Source organism: Centruroides vittatus, unplaced genomic scaffold (assembly GCF_030686945.1).
Source record: "Centruroides vittatus isolate TY-2023 unplaced genomic scaffold, ASM3068694v2 contig_150, whole genome shotgun sequence".
Lineage (NCBI taxonomy): Eukaryota > Metazoa > Arthropoda > Arachnida > Scorpiones > Buthidae > Centruroides > Centruroides vittatus.
Window position 1 is genome coordinate 1,613,307 of NW_027120928.1, and position 26,372 is coordinate 1,639,678.

The 26,372-nt window shown below is 30.5% G+C and overlaps 1 protein-coding gene across 1 annotated transcript in view; it reads right to left on the reverse strand.

The window, feature by feature from the left end:
- Positions 1-10,866: 10,866 nt before the first annotated feature.
- The window catches only part of LOC136968654 (trithorax group protein osa-like), a 244,373-nt gene continuing 228,867 nt past the window's right edge, over positions 10,867-26,372 (reverse strand). Inside the window, exons 15-19 of the mRNA XM_067262654.1 lie at positions 24,135-24,203; positions 18,893-19,094; positions 15,329-15,397; positions 14,999-15,252; positions 10,867-14,055 (exon numbers count right to left, since the gene is read on the reverse strand). Of these exons, the coding sequence (XP_067118755.1) occupies positions 11,899-14,055; positions 14,999-15,252; positions 15,329-15,397; positions 18,893-19,094; positions 24,135-24,203 (2,751 nt within the window). The 3' untranslated portion in view covers positions 10,867-11,898. The remainder of the gene's footprint in view (positions 14,056-14,998; positions 15,253-15,328; positions 15,398-18,892; positions 19,095-24,134; positions 24,204-26,372) is intronic.

A 26,372-nucleotide genomic window follows, 5' to 3' on the forward strand; every position in this document is an offset into this window, starting at 1 on the left:
ACAAATATGCAAAGTGTAAGAACTTGTTGTGGGCAAGGGTGTCGAAGAACGGCCGACTCGATAAAGGCTAACAAAAATACAAATTTGAAATTGATTCGTAAACTTGTAGAATAGAGAAATTACATTTTCCAGGTATCCGTAACCGATGTCCCAAAGCCTAACGTATCGATACTAATCCGAACTCTTGCCGTAATTGATCGGGCCGCTATTACGGCACAGTAATAACCCGATTAATTAAGGCGAGAGTCTGGATTAGTATCGATCCGTAACCGAGCTTTTGTCGGCATTACCGGATCGGTGCATATTAAGAGTATCTCGAACTCGCCGGATGGCGTGTATTTTAACGATTATAGATTCCGGTAGTTTTGCCCAAGACCAATTTATTCCGTTAAACTTTTTAGCATTTTCCATTCTTTTGTTCAGACAAACAATAAAGAGGCATTTGGGAAATCATCTCTGGACCCCGTACAGTAGATGCCTTTCAAGAGAATTGAGTGAAGCTGATATAATACAAACTGTCATTTCTTTTAAATGTAATGTGCAAGTCATACAATTTTTGCATGTTAGAATCCAGTTTTCTGAAAATTGGGAATAATTGAGAGTCTTAATCAGTTTGGACAGAGACTTAAAAGTGAAAGATTAGTAGTGTTTAGTGTTAGTGTGTTAAAAAAATAATTAAGCGTAAATATACATGAAATTAATGCTTTTACAACATAAGAGAAAAGTCTGTGTATGTATTTTTTTCTGATAGACTCAACTTATTCAGTTTTCAACCCTGTAAAAAAGTTATGGAATGAATACCTCATGAAAGTCAAAGGATAAATGTATTTAATTAGTACATTAATGATTAATAACATTGATTGAAGCACAAACACACAAAATCTGGTTTTGTAATGCCAGTCAGTATACTACCAAATGTTTCTATTAAATTTTTACCTTACTAACCAATTCTTCTTCCAGAACTTCTGTTAGTACTAATTACGTCGTAATCGATAAATACGGCTTTATAATTTTCGTGACGGTAGTGCCGTCTAGAGATACTCGAACTCCTCGTTTCGCATCTAGTTCCGATGCGCAGTGTCACGAGGGGGAAACTTTTGTAAGACGGGCACGGTTACCGGGCCGCAAGAAACGGACGTAGGACGTACAAGACCGAAAATTTCAAAAAAAGTAGTTGCCGACGAAAATTTTGCACGAGAATCGGCAACCGCCGAGTCGAGCTTACGTGCCGAACGGTAGATTTAGATTGCTTCGGGCGAGTCTCGTCGATCGAGGTTTCCGAGCAAAAATACGATTACGTGACTGTTGGTACCGGTCATATTATACCGTACTTCTCTAAAAGCACTAAAATGAGTTTTTCGATACCGGGCCATCTCTGGAAGTGGAGCAATTTAAGAAACCAAAAAATAGTGCTTTGATTTCTAAGTCCTTTTATACGTAATTGTTACCGACGCTTTTTCTCGTAACGTCTAGTTTAGTCTATCGTCGATGAAAAATCCACACGTACACTATTTCCCGAAGAGCGAGTTGGATTACAATGTCTATAATTTCATTCTGAAATTTAGAGCTGTAATAATTTAAGTAGTTTGAAAAGTTTTTGCCATATTTGCAAAGATATCACTAATTTCAAAAAATTTGCACTGGATTTTGGAATCTAGATTCTCGTGGTTCCCCTCTCTGTTCCAATATACCAGATACAATATAACATCAATCATCTACATCAAATATCCTCTGCTCCTATTCTGCAATACTACTTTATATTTCATTTCTTTGTGCACACCTCCGAGTCACAGAGTGCTTATAGGATATAAACTTCTCATTACATTGAATATGATGCAATAATTATTCGTGTTTTTAAGCATCTCATTCAATTTCTTCTGTCAAAAATTCACTGTTTTGTATGACAAAACCGAAAGTTTGTCGTTTTCCGTCGAGAACGTCTGCACACCGAGCAATAAATTTTGTCGTCGTCTTATGTTTAATTGAGATCATCTGTATGTGTCATAGTATTTGGCCGAAAATAATCATTGCCAGTAAGCAGTAATCATTTTTGGCCAAATACAAAATATTGTTTAGAACTGATCCGAGGATACGACGAACTGCTCTCAAGAATATCCAGATCTACAGTGGTGGCCAAAAGTAGAGCTATCCTTGACATATTTTTTAAAAATGTGACCTCTATTTTGTTTACCACCTACTACATAATTAATATTGTGATAGTTGAAAAGAGCACAAAAAAGTCAAAATACTCTATTGTTTGATCACATCTGTTTGATTCACAAACAGATTATTTTAAATCTGATTTACAAAAGAAAAAATGAAGTTTTTATATTTTACACTGTGACAAAAGTAGAGCTACCAAAGGAAGTTTTCAGATTTGTCCGGTATTTTTAGGACAAAGTATTAGTATTTTGTGGTGTAACCAGAGCTTCTGATCACTGCATCACATCTGTGTTCCATTGAATCAACTAAGTTGTCTGGAGGAATACAATTATCAAATGATATCAAACAAAGAATGTTAGATATGCACTTGAAGGAAAAAATGCTTTTACTGAAATTGGTAAAACCTTTAATGTGGATAAAACTGTTGTTGCAAAAGTGGTGAAGTGTTTTCAAATATATGGGATCATTGTTTCTGCCAAAAAGTCAGGTAGACCGCGAAAAACAACCACCACAGTTGGATCGTTTGATCGGGTGTACGAGTGCAGCCAATCCTTCTTTGACTGCTTCACGTATTAAATGCGAAGTGGGTAACCCAGATATAAGCTTAAGGACCGTACGAAGACGTTGACTAGTTTTGGATTACACGAAAGACGACCGACGAGGAAACCGCTCGTCTCTGCAAAAAACAAAGTCGAGAGTAGAGTTTGCACACGAACACGTCACTCGGACCAAACAAAAATGGTCCGAGGTGTTATAGAGTGACGAATCTAAATTCAATGTCTTCTCTAGCGATGGTATACGATACGTCAGACAACCGGTGAACATCAGATATGACCCAAAATACACAGTTACTACAATAAAGCATGGTGATGGCTGCATAATGGTATGGGGATGTTTTTCTGCAAAAGATATAAAAATATAAAAACTTCATTTTTTCAACTTCTTGTACAATCCCCGGAAGGATAAATCAACACACTAAAAACCTTTATGTATATCCCAGTACAAATAGCTTTAGATAAAAACTAGCATTCCAGTTTCGAATTTTATACCGGTCAATAGCCCGACAAAGACCGAGTGTCGGTCAAAAACATTCAGTTTTTTATCTAAAGCTATTTGTACTGGGATTATAAAAAAGGTTTTTAGTGTGTTGCTTCATTTTTTTCTTTTGTAAATCAGATTTAAAATAAAATCTGTTTGATTTAATTGAGTATTTTAACTCATTTTTTTGGCACTCTTTTCAACTATCACAATATTAATTATATACTGTAGTAGGTGGTAAACAAAATAGAAATTGCATTTTTAAAAATATGTCAAGGGTCGCTCTACTGTAAGTGTCTCCTACCTCGGTTTCTTTGACCCAAACTTTTTTATTTGAGTCGACTACCACCGACATTAATGGCAACGGATTGCTTTGCGTAACGGTGCTCGTCTCGTTCCCGTCGATCTCGGCGTCGTCGTCGATCGTCTCTCCGGGAAGACCGTTCGTATTTTAAAATTTCTCTATCTCCCGAAAAAACCACGCTCGAACGCATTCGATCGCTTACTCGTAATGCACCCTCGACTTAACGGCGAGTCGTTCCTTTATGCAACGAACTATTTCGTCTAAATGTTTCTTGGCTCTTCCCAAGCTATCTACCGTACGGCAATGTTCTAATTGATCAAGCATTGCAGAAGCTTCTAGATATGCAGTACTGGTCGGTCACGTAGTTTGCATGTCCATTATGATAGTCATGCAATATAAACAAAACAAACTTGTTGTGCAAGCTTCTCATCTGCTCTGAATGACAAAACTTAAAGAATTTACTATATGTTTGGTACTTATAATATATTATAATAATTATAAACTAAGTAAAAATATTAACATAGACAATCTAAATAGTAATTGGTCACAATTATTTAATATGAATATTTAGTTTGTAGGTAGGCCGACACAAAACTTCGGCCGGTAAATGTTCCGTTAACCTAACGGGTACTTTGTGCGGATTCGCGATTAGTTTGCCGGGCCTGGACTTTTACGCGTGCACCGAAAAGATTTTTGTAAGACTAAAGTCAAAGTATATATACAAATTCAATAAAAGAGTTCAATGATTTAATATTACTTCAAACGACGACTATGTACGAAATTAGTAACAATCAAACAAAATTTATTAAATAGAAAATCGACAAATCAAAACAGACAATATAACTTCGGCTACTTAGTTAACTTAAAACTATTTCCCTTTGGAACTCGACAAATTTTGCATACATTACATTAACGTATGCAAAATTAAACAAAAGTATAACTCCCAAGTGTAAAGATATTTAGAACATTACAAAGTGAATTTCTTAAATAATTGTATTCGTAAATGCAGAATATCAATAGTATGGGCATTACGGGGCGAAACCGACGCGAGAAAGATTTTCCCAAAAGAGTAACATTCTTTAGTCGTAGCACCGTCTCGGTAAACTAGTTTTTTAATGTCGGTTTAGTGCGATTTCTCTCCCGTATAATATTTCTGGCATAAATTGAATATCGTTAACTCCTTACTTATTTAACAGTTGAAAGTTACTTGACATATTAATATTTTTAGTCTTATAACTTTACAGTTAAAATGGCAGATGATATTTTAACACAGTTTAAAAATATAGAAGAAACAGTCTTCTCTAGTTCTATTGCGTCTAATCGTCGGGAACAAAACAATCTTCCGTTGCAGAGACGATCTACGCGCCTCTGTAATATTACGTAAAACGTTCGCCGATCGTAGTCGAATAAAAAAAAATTATTATTCCGACTACGACGTCGATCGGACACGGCAGAACTAGAGACGACTTAGTTTCTTCTATATTTTTTAAACTGTTAAAATACCATCTTCCATTTTAACTGTAATTGAAATTATGTATTTTGTTTCTTTTTAATTATTGGCTTATTATCAGTGAATGTTTTAACTGTTTCATATAATACATAGCCTCAAGTAAAAGGTCATTTCTTCAGAGGATTGTTCTGTTTCTGAATATTGGACACAACAGAAATAGAGGACTGTTTCTTCTGTATTTTAAAATCTTGTAACTTTACTTTGACTTCCAAAATTACCAATGGAATCTGATGATAAAGTTACAAAAGGTTAAAATTTACTTAGTAACAAAGTCTGATGGTGTAAATCCTACTTAATTTTCTTCTAGTTTAAACTAATTTAAGTATGATATCATTTAAATGTATTAAATATTTACACCAAAGTCAGTAATTTTAACAATTTTTCAAATATCTACATAAAATGTTTCAAATATAGAAAAATTTACAAAATGTAGGCTTTTGAAGCACGAGCATCGAGCAACGATGTACAGTATTATCAGTCAATCATCAGAAAAAAACGCTTTCTCGTTTATCAATGTTTTAAAAATTTTTGAGTAATTAAACTCGATTACTCGTATTTTAAATAAACGAAACAAATTTACAATATATTTACTAAACGTATTCGCTTATTACGTCGACGTTAAGAAAATTAAAAATCCGATCGATTTCAAGTATTATGTAATTTGTTATGGATATAAATAATGAAATTATATCTTCTTAGTATTTCCATCATATCAAATTTTTATCAAAATAGTTGCTAGTTACAGGAAGATATTTACAATAGACATATTTCGGCAATAAAAAGTGCTCGTGAGAATCTAGAACCAAATCTAATTTGTAGTCTTATCTTCTTATACGGTGCAACTGTAAAGTCTCTTCACGGTGGGAAGAGACTTTACGGCCGAGCCACGTAAGCGAGGCTCTGCGACGTCGTAACTTACGTCGATAATCGTAATACGTACTTAACCGTCGTCCGAGGAAAAGTTTTTAATATAAAAAGTTTTATAAAAACATCGCGTTTATAATTAGAATAGTATATTTTACTATTGGCAGGAAATAATTTTATAATGATAATTACTCATTAATTACAGAATACATAAGAGTTTAATTTCACACCTTTCCTGAAATATTTTGTAATTCATACAATATACTTCTTCCGGTACAAGTATTTTATTGACTGTATGAAATATATATTTAAATATTGTATTTTTTTTATGTTATGTGGCAGAATATAGTTATTTCTAGGAATAGAATCTCAATTTATAAAACAGAACTTCCTGTGATTTACAATTTAATTAGTTCCCAGCAATCTATTATAAAAGCACAGGTCTGTTACATTGCAATATCATCATACATCTTTTTTGATTTATGTGATGCCTTCAAATAACTAAACTGCAAATATAGTGAGCTTTGATTAGTACAAATAATGTGTTCCAAGGAAAATTCACACTATTCAAATTTTACAAAGTTCACTGAAAACGCTTAGTAAAAATTTTAAAAGTACTTTCTTCCCTCTATTCTTATCCACAGAGGCCTGTTTCAGCCTTATGGAAACAATTTAAAATTTGTGCCTGCTGATTATTATCTACTGAAAGTAGAATGATAAAGGATTATCTGCTAAATAAAATATATAACAGTTGTCATTATTTCATATTATGCTGCCAAAAATTTATAGCTAGTTTGAGGCCTTTTCCAAAGAGGGAAATTGCTACAATGAAATAATTAAAGAGATGCAAGATGAAGAATTTTGACATTTCAAAGTAAGGAGTTAATTATATTGTTACAAAAAAAGGAAAATTTAGAGAAGCTGAAAGTTTGGAAGACCTTGGTGTCCATAAACTGCAGCCTGCTCCTAGTCAGATAACTGCCATAATGAAGAAAGTGAAAGCCTTGTTAAGTGTTGCAATTCCATCATGCAAAAAAATAAGGACTTTGATATCAACACTCAATCGTATAATTTTTGAAAATCTAGGGCTACGATAGAAATAAGAACTCGGAGTTCACAAGCTTACTTCTATCATATTCTGGAGAGAAAGACCGGCCGTAGAAAACTGTATGAGAAGTGGAGGCGAAAGACGGAAGTTCTTCGTAACTCTCGAAGACGTATGGGCGTATCCGTCCGACCCCGACCAAATTCGAGCGATATACTACCGTCTAAAAGATCGGAAACACTTTTTGACTCGGGTCCACGAATGCAAGGAGTGTTTTAATAAAGGGCTTTGTAGTAGTTCTATAATGGCAAACTAAAACTGCAGAAAGTTGGTTTAAAGATTGAAGTTGACTGTAGTTACTATCAGAGTAAAAGTACTGGAGCCTGTGTTCAAGCTTGAAATTCTGTTGCACGGTATAGAGACTTCTAAGATATAGTTACATCAGAGTAAAGCGTGTCTCGTATTCAACCCTAGCATTTCCGATAACGATAAAGGAAGAAACCGGTAAAATGTAAATACTTTTCTTCGAAATGCCCGTTAAATCGTCCGATCGTAGTACTCGTGGATTTGTGCTTTTGGAAATTGTCGATCCTCGAACGTTAGACGGATTACGGAAAGCTTCCCGCGACAAACGGGACCAAAATTCTCCGAGACAATTCTCTTTGTGGTGGAAAATTCAACGTCGGGCAATAGCCAGAAACAAGGGAAAGCAGATATAACCAACATAGCAGGATATATAGTAGAGGAAGGGGTTTTCCCGAATAGCTATTAAGAATGTTTCCATAAGGCTGAAACAACTTTCTGTATTACATTATTTTAAAATAATCAAAATGTATTAAGTAAAAGTTTATTAAAAGCAAAGCAGTACACAACAGAAAAAGTAAAAATCATAGTAAAAAACATATAATGGAAAAATGGCTGCTTTTTATATAGAACTTTGAGTTTACAAATATGGTTCTATATACATAAATGTAAATATTTTATAAATGCAAAAAGAAATGTTTATTATTTTCTAAAATATTTTAATGGGATTGTTCGAAAGGATTCTCCTTCCTTTTTCCTCCGTACATTTGTTTGCAATTGCCGAAAATTCATACTAAATCGAAATGTAGCTTGTATTAATCGTGGCGTGATATCAATTCGTAACACGTATTAAACCGAATACTGTACTATTTGTGGACTTGTACTAATCATAACTTGTCTGAATTGTAAAAATACTGTGAAGGGAATGTTTTCCATATATTATAAATTTCCATTTGAAATTAAGTTTTTACTAGGGAAAAGTAATTTGGCAAAGTTAAACTATTCTTATTACTATTAATACTAACTTTATGCTAAAATTATTGATAAAATTTTGATACTTGAAAAACTTATTTCACAATGAATGTGATTCATTCTATAATTCTCTATTCAATAATTCATTACATTATTGCAGATTTCAAAATGGAAATTCATACATTCCTTTTATAAAATTCTATTTTGAAAACTCCCAATACCATTAACAGATTAGATACTGAAATAATATAACAGAGCTTTGAAAATGTTTTCCATAAAATTTAAAACCATCAAACAAGATATTTTCAAACATTTAAGAAGGATTATCTTAGTACTGGAATACAAGAATCTTTAATTTATTAGAGTAGAAATATAAGTTAAAGATATGTATCATGTAAATTTATCATCTTGGTTTACAGTTCTCTATTAACAGTCAGAGAATGAAGAGATTTTTTGTACTTACCAACACAAATCAACTCTTGCACTGTTTAAATTAAACAAAAATTTTCTTTATATTCAGACACCGAGATTAATATTTTGTATTTTGTGAATAATTCTATATAATTTATCATCGTGATGGTGATAAACATTTAGATCACCTCACTGTTCTTATATAGTCACAATAAAATAATTATTAAAGTATTTTAAACAACAGGGTAAGTGGAAACTAACTGGTTATTGAGAGATCACTATAGTTTTTGTATTAATAATTCATTCATAATAAAATATGTGTGCACATGTACATCAATTAATGGAATTTTATAATTCCTACATTGGTGACGTGGTATGCGTAGCAACTTGAAGGGACCCCACACTCGGTGGCAAAAAAGATGGCCAACCACTTGTATGTTCAGGAGCGAGCTGAGATGATGGTATACGACGAAGACTTCGTGCCACAATCCATACAGAAACAGTCAAGAATTGTCATTCAAAGCTTAAAATGATTACAGGTCATTTTAAGCTGTCCATTCACATCACGATCTGAGGAAAATGCATCATTGGTAGCTAGTGCCAGTGGCTACAGTGAATTTTAAGATATGCATCCATACTTACATTTGATAAGGTACAATGTCAAATAATCTTCATCATCTTTGCATTAGAAATATAGAATTTATAGTGATTTCTCAATGCCTAGTTACTTTCCACTCACAGTATATATTATCCAAGCCATCTCTCACATTTATGATAAAAATTCCTGCAAATCCTCACATTATAAGAAAAGTATATAAATGAGAACTCTTACTAATATATATATATATAAACAAATCTTTTGCATCTTAAATGAAATTTTTGTTGTTAATATAACAAGCTATTTTACAAATAATTTGACATGAAAGTTGTATAAAATTATAATTTATTAACTTTAGTTATTAATGTGAACAACATTAGCGAGGTCGAGGCCGAAGTTTAAACGCAAAAACGTGTACGTCGGACGTTCGGCGCCGCTTTCCCGTAAGCCTAGAAGTTCGATGATAGCATTTGGAATGTAGAGCACGATTCCGCCGACTTTCCAAACGCCGTTGTCGAACTTCTAGGCTTACGGAAAAGCGCCGCCGAACGTCCAACGTACACGTTTTTGCGTTTAAACTTCGGCCTCGACCTCGCTATAATTAAAGTTTTGATTAAAAAATTACCAATTCATTCGGGTCCAAGAAAACATTATTAAATTATCGATACTATGAAGTATTTTCTTAATGTGTTTTCTTTGTAAAATTTTGTTTTGAAATATAACATTGTAACTGTATAAGGTTAATTGGAAAGATTCATCTCCATCTTGTCTGTACAACCAAAACATTAAAATTATCTAATGAATAGAATTTGAATTTATTTGATAAAATGGTCTAAATGGTCTATAACTCTAAATTTCATTATATGAAAATTTTTTTACTATTTGACAAAATAATATGATGTTTTAGAATTATAAATTATATAATCCTCTTTAAAATTTAAACTTAATTTTACTGAATACATGTTAAAACATATTATTAATATAAATAATTTAAACATTTTTAATTAATGAAATAACATGTCAACTTTAATTTTTGTTATGGATATATAATAATTCACATATCCAATTTGAGTTTGGGTTCACAATTACTAATTTCTGACTGTTTTAAAAACTGAGATTTTGTTCTTATATATTACTTTTTAAATTAGAATCGAAAATTACAAATTAAGTTATAAATACAATTTTATTTACATAAAAAGGGGAAAAAACAAAGGAAATGAATTGAAATTTGCATATTGAAGAAAAGAATTTTATTTTACACTCAGTATCTCTACTGACATGATTACTTTTGATTTTACACTATAAACTTTTATGTGTTGATTGGAAAATTGTTAAAAATTGAAATTTTGGAAAATTATTACGAATATAGGAATGATGCGAATCTTTTATGACTTATATTAAAAATTCTCTCTCAAAATGAGATATTATAATTTTATGAACTTATAAAAGCATAATAAAATTTTAATTACAAAACAACTTTCTAATTTTTACAAAATATGTCTTCAAATATTGCCTATTTTTTCTTTTTTTTTATTTTACTTACACACAGCATGCATGTATTCACTACATTTTTTAAATCCTTCAATTATTGCTTTAGTGTAAATAATTTAGAAGTAATGGTTTGTGTTTCAAATACATTTCATTAAGACAAAAAAAAATTCATGTTCAGCAGAATTTTCTGTACATTTATTTGTGGATGATCAGACATATACAGAGTATAAAGCTTTTGCACGCGTAAATACCAATATCAAAGAACCAACAAACCTGCTGGACTTGACCCCTACACAGAGAACCAGATCAATTTGAAACAACCTTGGGGAGGGGAGGGGATTAATTTGCTGCACTGTATTCCTGAAATTGTTTTATGGTGAAACCATTCAGTCTGTACACAACAATATCACTAAGAATGACAAAAAAATATTAATGTCTGTGCTTTTTTTCTTCTGTTAATAGAAGAAATTACATTTCAAATGCTGAATGACCTACACAAAGCAAACTGTACATAATGATGTTTCAGAAATAAAAACATTGTCATGAAGACATTTAGACATTATACCAGGTTCTGCCTAAATCTCCAGAAGACAGTCAAATTAGATTCTAAGCAGTTTAATGTCAGACTTTGGGTAATACACTATAAACATCTGTGTAAATGTGGGGTTTAGAGTTCTATCTCTTATACATTGACAACAAACTTGTGCAGCTCATTTGTTCATTTCAAAATTTACACAATCTATTAAGTGCTTTCAAGTTCAATTCCCCAGACAAGTTTATCAACTGCTATTTTATAGTAACAGAATGTGAACAGTTAAAAGTAAACAGAACAGTCTTTTCAGGCACTACATATCTACTAAATCTGTATTTTGCCTGAATACAGTCTTATTATGTAAAATAAATACTGGTAAAATATGTCCCACACAGGGTCAAACAAGTGCAGCTACACATCAATTCACACCATTCCCAGAGTTATAACATGCAAATATTTGTCATGTTGATGTTGTGGTAATTTTAGATGAATCATTGCACTTATGCCAAATGTGCCAATACAGCGCTAAATGACAAATCAGCACCCAAAAATAGGATGTTGACAGTGACCTGACCTTATTCAGACAGTTCACAAATCAGATTGCTTTGCTGTAACACAACCATACTTAAGATCACAAATATTCAATCTATCAATTTACTACATCAGATCATGCAGTAGTTCCATTACACAATTCAGATTCGTTTTCTGGTTGTGAACATTCAAATAGAACGTCGGCCATAATTGAAGCTACTCCTTGGTCCAGAATTTGAGACATTACTAGAGCAAGGAGACGTTGCTGATGCTGAAGAAAATATGTGCGATTTTCTGGTACCCGTGCTAAACATCTTAAAGTGCTAGCTGCTCGTCGCACCATGTCTAATGTAGTACCCATTAACTCGGGATTTTCTCTTAGTGCATTAATACCTTGAGAATTGGCTACTTGTAATGCACTTTGTTCTGCTTGCTCAACAAAAGTAATCAAATGAGGTATGCAAGAACCTTGAAGAAGAATAGATCTAGCTGCAGTATTATCAGCTCGTGCTAAATTTGACAGCAATACTACAGCAAATTCTCTTAACACCTGTTCTTCACAGCGATTTAATAATCGGACAAGGAGTCCAAACAACTGTTCAATTCTTGACCAGGGTGGTGTAGCTAAAAGCAAATCCACATTACTATCCAAAGTTGATAACTTACAAAGAGCTTCCAGAGATAGCCTCAAGGGTGATAGGACGGAGTAGGGTGGCTGAGTGGGAAGTGGATCTTGGGCATACGATGAGGGACAAACAGCCCAATGAAGTAAACCATCAAATAAAGGTAAACTAATCTCTTCTGGATAAGGACCAAGATCCATCTGGCCAGTAATATTTGCTAAGGTAACAAGAGTATTTTCTCTTAATAAATGCATTACATCCCACCACCACTCCTCGTCACTTGTTAGACTACTACAAGAATCTGTATTACAAGAATTATCGGCATCATCTTCCTTGTCGTAATGTCTTTGAGACGGACGACGTGAAACGTGAGTATGATGAAGTTGCAAGAGTCGCCCCATTACTATTAAGAAATTTGCATGCTTTGACATTTCATTGTCATTACCTGGAACAAATGACAAGTTACGCAAAAGAGAAGAAATACACAGACAACGCTGCATTAAAGAATTTTGTTTCTCAGTTATCACACAAAGTGATGGTTCATCACGATTATAAGCTTCTTCTTCTAAATCTTCTAAATGCTTTCTCTTTTTTGGAGCTGGTTCTCTTATATAAGGATAAGTAATTTCTTCTTTTATGGGATGCACTACTGAATCCTCCTTTTGTTCAGTTATATTTTCAGTTTGTTCTTTTATCACTTCTGAAATCACAGGTGTTTCATTAAGTTGCTTTGATTGCTCACTAGAGGGAAACTCTGATTTTTGATCAGATAAAGATTCAGAATTTTCTTTACAACATAATCTATCTAGAACAACAACTGGTTCCTTAGCACAGTTTAAAATTGTATTGAGAGTTTTTGTTTCAGATGTTTCAGCTTCATCACCATTTTTATCTTTGACTAAATCTTCCATGACACGTACAAATCTTAAACAATTATCTGAATTTTCAAAATGAGTCTGAATATGAAGAATCATTTCACCACCACCTATTTTCCAATGTTCTGCTCCACTGTTAAAACCTTCATACACATCCCATTCTTTATCTGGATCAAATAAGAAGAGAGATTCGTCATATTTTGTCCTTACAATTTTTCCACACCGCGTTCTTTTGGTATAATTTTTTGTCTCAAGCAATAATATTTTATCTTGTGGATTAATTTTCATAGGAGTAAATAATTTTTCACTGATATTATTTTCTTGAGGCAGATCTGATTTAACTTCGAACCACTTTTTCTTTGATCTTGGTTTTTCTTCTTTCTTTTCTATAGAGTTATCCTGAAATTTAGCTTTTTGAAATTTTTCAAGTAAACTAGATTGTCCAATATCTAAGTCTTCTACTAAACCAAATATCACATTCAAGCACCGACGATAATGTTCCATTAAAGTTTCTAACAAACCAGGAAGATGATTAAGTCCAAAATACAACACAGTATTATCATCATACAACAACACTGATAAAACATCAAGAGCCCAAGTAGTTTCTGCTAATAATCCTGATTTCAATGCCATCATCAATCTCCAAGCTTCTAAAGGACTAACGTCCTTTGAAGTTAAACGCCTACGTTTTGTAAGAATTGGACTTATAGATTCTACAGTACCAGATGGAAATATAATCTCTCTACGGGATTGATGAGACATATACTGATGAGGCATACTCATATTGGGATGTTGCTGAAAATAATTAAAAAAAGTATATGTAAATAACAAAATATTAAACACATTTTATTACATTTATTTATATACTTTATTTAATGAAATAATTCTTGGTATTTTAATCAATTTTTAAATTTAAATTGTTGTAAAGTAATTTTAAAAATAATTTTTCATTTACTACTTTTAAAGAATACCATTAAGCAAAAGAGAAAAATTTTTTAAAGTTTTTTTATGTTTGTTTTTTTAATAAAAAATTAATAATCAGAACTCTTCCATGATGCTCTATTATATGTGTTTCATGCAAATACTTTCTTTGTAATAAATTACTACTTATTATAAAAATTTGGAAAAAATATTTCTTTACTTTTTACCATTTTTATTGCTTTGAACAAATGCTGCAGTTCAAAAGTTTGATTTTCAAATTCATTTATTTGCTATGCAATTAATGTCTCATAATACAAGTGAATTGTATTTTTCTTAAAAAATAATAGTCTATTTGAATAAATAATAATAATAATAATTCAGAGCAGGATCATTGTTTCAATAAAATATGTTTTTTTAGACCTTAATTTCATTTTTCACTTTAATCTGAATATTACTATCATGAATTACTGAATATTTGTTACATTTTATGCATTTCCATTATTCTATTTATCATGACCTACAGTATAGTTATACTCCTAACAAATATTTATCCTTGTACTGAACTTAATGATTGGTCAATAAATATTAAGACAATATTTTGTTATGAAACATCAGCATAGAAGACTAGTGATGTTCTTCAATGATTCAAGAATAGATTGCTCCTATTTTGATACAAATGATAACTTTCTTCTTTTTATATGATATTTAAAAAGGCTTTCCCCCAAAATAATAATGGTTTTCCCAAATTTATTTATTAGAAATTATAAGTCTATTTGATTTCATTAAACAGTATAATTTTTTTAAAAACAGTACTTACAGACATCTTATTTGGTGGAATATATACTCTTTCTCTACCATAAGGCATTTTGCCCGCTATAGATAAAGGTACATTTCCCATATGAGGTGAATATGAATCTTGTTGACTTCCATAAGATACTGGCCAATTATTATGACTAATGGGAGGTCCTTCTCCGTGTCTTGATGCATCCCATCCATCTCGTTGTCCAGGGTGATACTGATTTTGACTAACAGAATTAGGATATTGTCGATATTGACTATCTCTTGGCCATCCTAATATTAAAATAAATGACATGAACAAATGGTATCATTAAGCTACACAAAGATAATCTATTAAATCAAATTATACCTTGCTGGGGTCCAGAACTTGGAGCTAGTGACATATTATGTGTAGGTCGATAGGAATATTGATTTCGATCTGTTGAAATAATAAATTTTCTTACATAAGTATGTATGTATTCTGGCAAAGCTAAATGATCTAAGTGCCAAAAAGTACATTTTGGTGAAAAAGAAAAAAACTTGTTTATCCATGGCAAATAGAGCAAATGTTTATTTCTTTATAAGCTTGATGCTCTTCAAAAGCATATATGGAGAATGCTCTAACAGTTCATAGATTTGTGTAAATGCAATAAAAGACAGTCAGAACAAAACAAAGTTCGAAGTAATCTAAGTCCATAATACAAAATGTAAAATGATTTAATTCCACAGTCATTATTCACTTAAAGTTGAAAAAGGTCGCTGTTTTTTTCACATAAATTCCAGACTAGCATGAATATCTTTCTCATTGTAATTCTAGGTTGTACACCTGACAAGCACAGCAACTGTGCTGACTCGACATCTTAAAAAAGTTATTCCCTTCTTGAAAAGTATTTCTCCCACCCTATTAAATTGCTGAAGCTTTTTTTGTGGAAAACCCAACCAGGTATTTTTTGATCACTCACACCCATGATGCTTTGCTTTTTATTGAAAAATCACTTATAACAAAAAAAAATTTTTTTTAATCTCACAGGTGCAATTCTGGTCAGACACATAGATCAACTAGCACATGGAAATCATCTGGATATACTGTGAGACCCATCTGTTGATGCTAATTAAAACAAAAAATGCAGAGCATTTCCACTTTAATCATGTGGCACTGCATTGGCTTTGCCACATAGATCATTTAGCTTTGCTACTCTATATTTCTTAAATGAATAAAATAATACCAATATTTTAACCTGGTAGATTTTATAACAGACTTTATTTTTTGCCTAATATTTTATTAATTCTGATTAGAAAACTATACTTTTGACATATAGCCTTATAAAATTGTTATTAAACTATATATTCAGAAGTCACAAACAACCAAACACCTTAAGTTGCTGAGAAAAAAATTTAATAAATAACAAACGTTTTCAGCCAAATCTGTTGGCCATTATCAGGTTAAACAAATTCGAATGCAAACACTTAAGGTGTTTGGTTGTTTGTGATTTAATTTTGCTGAGTGAGTTCACTTCAATATATATTCAGAAGATAATTATATTAATTTATCTATTTGTCCTCCTAATGTCTATAGGATTGAAAGTTACATATTACAGACACAGGATAAAAAAATATATAAATACAGTCTAACTTGGTTATAACGTCATCGGATATAACGACAACCCTAATGTAACGTCAAATTTTTATCGGTCCCAAGACTTTACTATACTAGATAATGTTAAAAATCCCGCTTGTAACGACATAAAACCCCGTTTTAACGTCATATTTGAAGCACTCCCAAATTTACAAAATTAGATTACAAATTTTATTTCACAAAGAAAATACTACGTGTTTAGTCCTAGGGTCCGAGTTCACTTCCTAGAACGATTGTGGGTGGTACTCTCGCCACCTGACTTCGGTGGGGTGATGTTTGCTCACTTTTAACGACGTGACGATCGGTTATTATGTACTCATTTTTAAATTACTTTATGCTAAATTGTTAAATATTCTATTATTTTTAATATAACATATTACATTAAATAGTTTATAAAGAAATAATTGAATTACTTTTAATTGGCATACATTAGTTTAACCTTTTGTTGCCTTTTGATTCGACATTATTCTCAAAACCGCAAGTTCCGCCATTATTGAAACTTATGACAAATAGAAATTTCTTATAAAAGGTCATTTTTGAAATTTTTAATTACGTCGATGTAAACTTAGACATAATAATGTAAATAAAGTTGATTTAAACATGTAGTTTGCATTTTTATACATATGATAATAAATTTATTATGATAATAATAGACTTCGCAGATAATGACACTCTGTTATAACGTCAAAAAATAGCCGGTCCCATGGATGACGTTATAAACGAGTTAGACTGTATATACACACAAATTATATATAACTCATCCATCAAAGTACTTTTGGCATTAATCAGCAATATTCTAATGTAAATATTTTCAGTAGATCTCATCATTTATATAAATTCATTACCAAAATGAAATTAACGATAAATACAAACAAACACTATATCTGGAACCTGTTACTGATGTATTTCTTGAAAAGACAGTCAATCACAAATGTTTTTGAACTTTTGAATAGTTCTTCTTCAGGTAAAATCCAATGGAACACTTCAAAACAGAATGTAAATATTCAAAACCAAATCGAATGCCTGTTTGACGAAACGCGATGGACATATGAATTACAGTAATATTTTATGAAATCAACTTCATAAAATACTACTGTAATTCCAGAAATTATGAAGTTTTTACATAACAAAGATTGTCGACAACATTTCATAGGCCAACTATTGAGCTATCTTATTGGGATGCAATTTGAAAAATTCCCACTGTTGCCCATCCACCGGTCTTTCCTTAATCTCGAGAATAGAATTAAGACAGACAAACATAAAGACCAGATATGGAAAGCTTAGGGACAGAAGGTCCCAATTAACTATATACAAACTTCCAATGCAAACCAGAAGTCATGTTATTTTAATTCAAAACTTCCCCTGAAAGGAGTTAATAGACTGGCTTGACTCTATTACTAACAAGAAAGTATGATGTACAGGAGCAAGACACACCTAATTTGAGATGGAGAGCATATGTTTTAAATTTAATAAATTAAAAAAATATGATTGAAAACTGCAGCCTGGCATTGTGACGATGTCACAATAAATAAATTGCTTGTTATTATTAATTTTACTATTATGTATTTTTTACTTTGAATTCATCTGTAGATTGCAGTGAAAAACTAATGTTCATTTTTAATAAATTGGGCACTTTTTCGTTATTTCTTATCATTTATATGTATCAAATTCCTATGCCTTAACCCCCTATTATTATTGTACAAGAATTAAAATAAATATCTTAAATAAAGTAAAAAATGTTAATCTTTTTATTCTTTCCCTAACAAATGTAATTAGTCATCTATAAGTGTCCTACTCTGATTGCTTTGGATAATTGATGCTCTACTATATAATGATCTATCTGTAAACATATCTAAACAAAATGGAATTCAAATATAAACATTAATGTTCCTTTTTTGCATATGTATCCAATTCATTTAAACATTTTATTATTGTATAAATGTAAAAATCAAAACTAAAACTGAAGAAGGAGAAAATGCAGAAATCTAAATAACAACATTAACTATATTTAAAATACTTTTCTCTTACTTTTATTTCTTTTATTTATAGTATTTCATTCTTTTTCATTTAAAAAATTTTTTGTGTTTTATTATTGATATATTATAGTAAATTAACACTAGTTTTAATTAATTAGAAATTATATCATATATTAATAAATTGCAATACAATATACTCAATTTGAAACAAATACATATCATGTGAAATTATAATTTAATATTAATAATTAAACATTTAATTAGCATTAAATCTTTTTCATATGAAATATTGGTGATTATAATAATTTGGTTATTATATTACCTCCATATAGTCCTTGATTTTGTTGCTGACCATAACCACCCATATGATACTGATCTTGAGTAGTCATTTGCAATTTATTGAAATCAAGATGCCTCTTTGGCCCCATTGCATACATATCCCTTTGATAGGAACTACTTGTGGGTGCTACTTTGTTTGGAGGTCCACTCTGTGCATACATGCTCTGTTGATTTGGAGGATAACCCTAAAATTATTTAAATTATATAATTAAGAAATATAAAAGGTTTTTTAAAAATAAATAACTTATTTTTGAATCCAATCTATAAATATTTAAATAATTGACTTTTCTGAAAAAAACATCTCAAATAATGTGTATTGTTAATGTAATTTATCCAGTTTAAAAAATTTTATATGCTATTCTTATGTTTTTTTTTTTTTTGCAATTCTATTTGTTTCAGTTTATTTCAGATTTGTACTAATCTTTCACAATTTGATAAAATTCATACTTATGTATGCTGAATATTTTTTCAAATCTCTTTTGACTTAAAGATATGCAACATACAATTGTGAAAGAGAAATATTTTTCTATTTAAATTGACCTTTCTCAAGTCTTTAAACTTCTATTAATGAAAAAAATATAATAATCAATAAAGCTATAAATACTACTTTCAATTTATTTTTTCTGCTTAATAATTAATCAGCCATAAACATTTATAATTTCATTCATAATTTTGCTATTTTCATTTAGTACTCATAATCAGCAAATGTTTCTAACTAAAATATGAATTTCACATTATTAATTAAGGATATCTGTGAGTTGTTCTTGTAATTATTTTATAACAGAAGTATTACGACAAGCATTATCTTGTTGAAACTTTCATTTAGATATGGCAATAAATAATCCAAACAGAATCAAATAGCTGTAATAAAACATTTTAGTACATTGAAAAATCAACACTATAAATAATGACAGGCCTTCAAAGTTTATAAAGTTACTTTAAGATAGCAAATGTTTTTTGGCAGCTTAAGCAGCAGATGTATGACATCTTGATTTGAGTAATTTGTTTTACTGCTAGTAATTTCATTTATCTTTCACTGTTATTCTTGTCTGTAGCTACCACTTAAATTCAGTAGGAGAGAGATACAATGATGATGATTATAGTGAAGTACAGTAGAGAGTCGAAAATCGGCACCCTGGTAATCGGAATCGCCCGACTATCGGCACGATTTTCAGTCGGACTGTGTCGTGCTGAATCGAACGTTTTTGATACTAAATTTACTTCTAAAGTATAATTTTCATGTTTTTATATTCTTCAATATATTTATTTTGTTTGTACAAAATACAGAAATAATTTTTAACGATACGATAGCCTCGATTATTATTATAAAAATTTTCGTTAGGCTTAAAATCAACGAAAATTCAACGCGAAGCGACACGCAACGGAGAAAAATTCAACAGGAAGCGACACACAACAAAGAAAAATTTGAACAACGGACAGGTTAATATATTTTTTCGTACACAGACCGTAATCGGAACAAATCCCTAATCTGAACAACCCCAGTCCCCAATTGATGCCGATTTTCGACTCTCTACTGTACTTACCAGGTAACAACTGTACATATGATTTTGAGAATTTTCTTAATTAACAATACTAAATCATATTTACTATTAAGTATATGTCTTTATATATCATTTTGAATACATGTGGAAATTAATATATTAAAGATAATATCAAAAAATATTAACTTATAATCAATTTAACTAGTTAATAAACAGTCAAACAGCACACACATTAACTAGTTACAAAATTATTTTAAATAGAATTTTATTAATTTCTCTATTCATTTATAATTCTTTTTCAAATTTTAATTTATGTTTTTTCTACAAATTCTTTTTTGTTAGGTAATTTTATAAACATTGTTAATATATACAGGGTGCATAGGAAAGTCCCTTTAACCAGAAAATTCTTGCAAACGGAGAGAACTACAGCTATGCAAGTGAGGTAACGGTATAGTAAAGCGACTACGCCCGACCTAATGCAAATGACAGCAGTGCCCCTAGTGGCAAAATTTAGAAGATAGGCAGTGCAAAACGAAAACAGATAGAGCAAACTTTCCAATTAGAAAGTTTTAGAATAACAATTAATTAGTATGAAACGACACGTGGTTCACGTGGATAAGGTAAATTGTCGCCCGTATACCCAAAAATGTTCGAAAGCAATGCATGCCATTTTGTGGAAACAATTGAAAGGAATAGCCATAGGTATGAAGAAATACGCACAATTTATTGCATAAAATACGTACTTACATCAACACAGTTTGATAACAATGGCATGTATCGTGAGCAATTGCGAACTTTTCGAACATACTCGACATTAACTTGTTATCACTGTGTGCCAGTTTGCCTTTCCGTTGTTTTTTGTGTGATGTTATCAAACTGTATTGATGTAAGTATGTATTTTATGCAACAGATTGTGCATATTTCTTCATACCTATGGCTATTCCTTTCAATTGTTTCCACAAAATGGCATGCATTGCTTTCGAACATTTTTGGGTATACGGGCGACAATTTACTTTATCCACGTGAACCACGTGTCGTTTCATACTAATTAATTATTCTAAAACTTTCTAATTGGAAAGTTTGCTCTATCTGTTTTCGTTTTGCACTGCCTATCTTCTAAATTTCGCCACTAGGGGCACTGCTGTCATTTGCATTAGGTCGGGCGTAGTCGCTTTACTATACCATTACCTCACTTGCATAGCTGTAGCTCTCTCTGTTCGCAAGAATTTTCCAGTTAAAGGGACTTTCCTATGCACCCTGTATATATAAAATGATAAAATGTTATTATATTAAAAAGAAAAGTACACTGTGGTGTAGCATGACCATTAATTGATATATATACCACATATGTAAATCAATGTAGTGATACAAAATAACAGCAGAGCTAAAGACAGCTATGGCTATATAAAAGAAAAAACAATGAAAGTAGCCTAAAAGGTTCTGATAGTAAACCAGAGAATAGAAAAAAGTAATATTTAACTAAGGAACAGCTGGAGTAGATACAAGGAAAAAAAAATGCACACTTAAGATGGATGAACTTCAAAAAGATGAACACAAAAGCAAGTACATTCAGCTTAAACAAAACTAGAACTGCAAAGAATGAAGAATGGTAAAGGATAGTGGTAGGGTTCAAAGTAGGCTTCCAACAATCAGCAGAGGCAAGGCCAAACTTAAAGTCAATGAGAACAGAATCAAAACACACAGTGCAGATAAATTTGATAAGAATGAAAGACTGGAAATCATACTTCAATGAACTAATGAATGAAGACAGAAAAGAACTTGTCTGAAAGACAAGAGCAATTTCATCTTTGGTGGAACAAGATTTTAATGTGACAGAAAAGAAAGCAAAGAAGAAATTAGCAGCTGAGAAGAATGGCAAAATGCCAGGTCTAAATGGAATCAATCTTGAATTACTGAAGTACAGAGGACAATATAGCCAAGTTGATAACTAAAATAATAAGTGATATACTGAAAAGATAAATCCCATATGAAATAAATCTGGACTAACTAATATCAATATTCATAAAATGCAACAAAAAGATATGTATCAATTACAGAGACTTTTGTAATGAAGGATTCAGAGAGTATGATTTAAAAAAAAAAAAAAGACTCGAAAATGAATTCTAGACCCAACAAGAACAATGTGGTTTCACATCAGGAAAATTAACAACAGATCACATCTTCATGATCAAACAACTTCTGGAAAAAAAAAGTGCAGCAAAATATCAACAAATAGGCATAGTATTATTTCAGGTAGTACCTGTTTTGTAAATAATGCAACTACCAGGTAGTTACATCATTTTCAAAGTTTAAAATCTACAGAAAACACGTCATCATGCAAGTTAACATCCCAATTTAGAACACTGAAATTTGGAATCTGATAAAGCTGAGGCAAGCTTATGAAGAGAGCCAAAAATATTTGTCATAAAAGAAAAATATTGCTGGGAAACTGTTCAAAGGTGTACTTTCCCAATAGAATCAAAGCTAGAAGAGAGTTTAAATCATATAAAAGCTGTGCTTTTATATGATTTAAACTCTCTTCTAGCTTTGATTCTATTAAACTTAACATCTATGTTGGAATCTTAATCAGGGCCGGATTATCGAATAGGCAAAGTAGACAAATGTCTAGGGCCTGTAATTCAGAGGGGCCCGGCTTCAGTGCAGAAGATTTCTCTGTTTCAAAATGAGTTAAAAATTATTTAAGAAATTAGATAGGACAGAAAAGGCTGTATTTAACAATTCCTATTAAGCTCCACTCGACTAGCCATTATCTAAAGGGAAAAAAAAAGGTCAACAGCCACCCGTGCGTCAGAAGTAATGTGCGCCACGAGATCTCTTGCACCATCTACAAATATTCCTAGGGCCGCCTCTCGTGGTAGTACTGATGTATGGTTATGATTTATTTTCTAAATCTAAACTTATATGTCGCGACATCGCATATTGGATGTAGCGTTCGAGTTGCTCGAGTGCGAAGATATTACAATTCAATAGTGTTTTATAAAAGAGTTAAAAAGGGTGACACTACGGTGTGACTTGGGGTGACACCACGATATCCGCACCGGGTGTCACCCATGCTAGCTACGCTAATGTCACATTATATAAGATTTGTTTAGAAGCAACTTATTTAAATGGGGCCCCAATTTAAATTTTGTCTAGGGCCCGCTAGAGGCTTAATCCGGCACTGATCTTAACACATAATTCTTTTTTCTCTTTGAATATACCTTCTTCCAATTAAAATGCTATTTTCCATTTGATGAATTATTATTCTAAAATATTCCTATATATGCATCAGATGTAATGACATTATTGTTTTAAGCACTGTATATATTAATTCTTTAAAGTAAATACATTTTCATCTTATGTTGTATAATATAGTGATATGAAATATATAATGTAAAGATGTTTTGAAGATGAAATCAAAAACATATTAAAAATACATATAAATCATCAATAAAAAGTTGCTATTTTAAACAGTTATCTTTAAATATGATTAATAAATTTAAATAACTTTCTTATGAATATAACTTTCAAGTAAAATTAAAAGTATTTGGTACACTTGTAACAATTGAAATTTTGTAGCATTAATAATATCTACATATTCATTCTACAAAAAATGTCCGTATTTACTCGACAGATTATTTGGGAAATTTTTAAATATAATTCAAATTCCACAATCTTATATTTAATTTTATTTGAATTTATGAAATATAAACTATTACTTACTTGAATATTCTGTGACATCTTTGGAAACAGCCTTTGTGCTAAAACACTCTGGAGACAAACCGTCTGATTCTATAGATATCAATTATACATACAATTTCAACAGGATTTTGTTTAACATGCAGATTTTTAGAAACAAAAATAAAATTATACTATAAAAAAAATAACAACTTCACACTACATGCATCAGATACAACTTTTTACATTTGCTTTGAAAACAGAGTACATGCTCCTATTCAGAGTGATTATTTAACTTATGCAAGTGCATTATTTTAAAGAGTTTTGAATATTTTCAGTCAGTTTGTAATATTTTTAGTGAATAAAATAATTTATTAACAGTATTAATATAACAAAAATATTTTATTGGAATCCAATAAATATTTTGATTTATTTAATGTTATTAGGCAAAATAAAGAAACTTAATTAAGAAAAACTGATTATTTTGTTTGTATCCCCCTATTAATTTTTTTTTAAGAAAAAGTGCATATCGAACAAATATCATTCCAATAAAATGAATGGTTTCTCTGTAAAATTTCAATTACCATTATTAAAATATATATAAAAAGATCCATATATAATGACATCCTTTACTTGATCTATTTCTTGTGTTGTAATTATAAAAAACTAATATTACTATGATAATTAAAAATTTGTTATTTAAAAATTTTTGAATAAATTTCTTTCAACTTTTAAAGAATATTTGAATATGTATTAAAAAAATGGTATTCTGTAATTATATTTTTAATAAAAATTCATTTACATTTTAATTACATTATTAATATTTTCATATATAGCTTCTTCAAATACTTTATAAAGATTTCAAATATAGTTACCACGAATTCTCTTTGAGAAATGTTTTAAAGTAACAAAATTTTCAGTTTCACAGTTTTTCATCGAAATCATTGATTACATGCTATGTTGTAGAAAGTCTTCTGTTTTATATCTTCTGATATCAACACAGTACATCAATTTAATCACTTAGCTTTTTCTACAAATATGTCCTAGTTAATTTTTATAACATTAACATGACAGATTTTCTACATTGTGTATTATTTTATACAATAAAAAAAAAATATAATCTTTGCATAACTGACTTGCTAAAATGAAAAAAAAAACTTTTTGGTTATTTATTGTACTAACTCAAAAAGTCCAAAAGAAACTGCATCACGGTGGCCCTGAACTTAATATTTGTGTCTTTAATGTTAATAATAAATTTGTAATTATAATTCAAATAAAATAAATTATTTGACTTTTAATATTATATCATCATAACAAATTTATTGAAATAAGATTTCTAACATATTAGTCTTGTACTAATCTTTCAAGGATAAAAATCTTGAATTATTTTAAAGTTAATTTTAGATTTCTAAATCCTGCCTAAAAACAATCAAAAATTTTTAAGATACTCCCAATAAATAATTTATCAAAATTATTTTTGTTAATTAATACTATTAATAAAAGTTACTTTTTAAAATATTACAAATTCAACAGTGGAATCATAAATGCTTACTGTGATTTCATGCATGCATCTCAGGCATAAATAATAAAACATCTTACCTTATAAAACTTCACTTTCTCAAATTTTTATAGTTATTTTTTAAAAACTTACCTTATTATATATTTTTTAATTCAAATAAATAGAACTATTTGTTAATAATAAATATTCATATCTATGTCTAAAAAGTATGAGTATTTAATTATAAATATAGGTATCTCTTGATTAATGTGGTTAATTAATCCCTCGATCCTACCGTGCATATGAAAATTGTATTAATCAAAATACAATATCTATGTTAACTACAGTTGGTAAAGTAAACTTCTGCCACATATATAAAGGGATTGCCACAATTAATTTCGTGTGTTAATCAAATCCCACCTTAACCAAAACCGCATTAAGCAAGACGATATGATTTTAAAAAAACTTAGTATATTTTAGGTAAACATCTGACACTTATAATACAAGAGTTATGAAGTTTTCAAACATTACACTATGAAAGTTTTACAGATTCACTTGGAAAATTTATTTGGGGAATTTTTATAAGTGCCAAAACATTGAAATGCTTTCCAAAATTATGTCATATACAATGCAAGAAAAATGTTATACTACTCAATAAGTGGATCTTTTTTGCTACAGACAGACAAAATTGTAAAGAATTAAAGTTTGATATTTGTTATCTAACATTGAAATATTTGGTATGATGTTTATTGATATCACCATGACCTTTAATTTTTATTATTGTA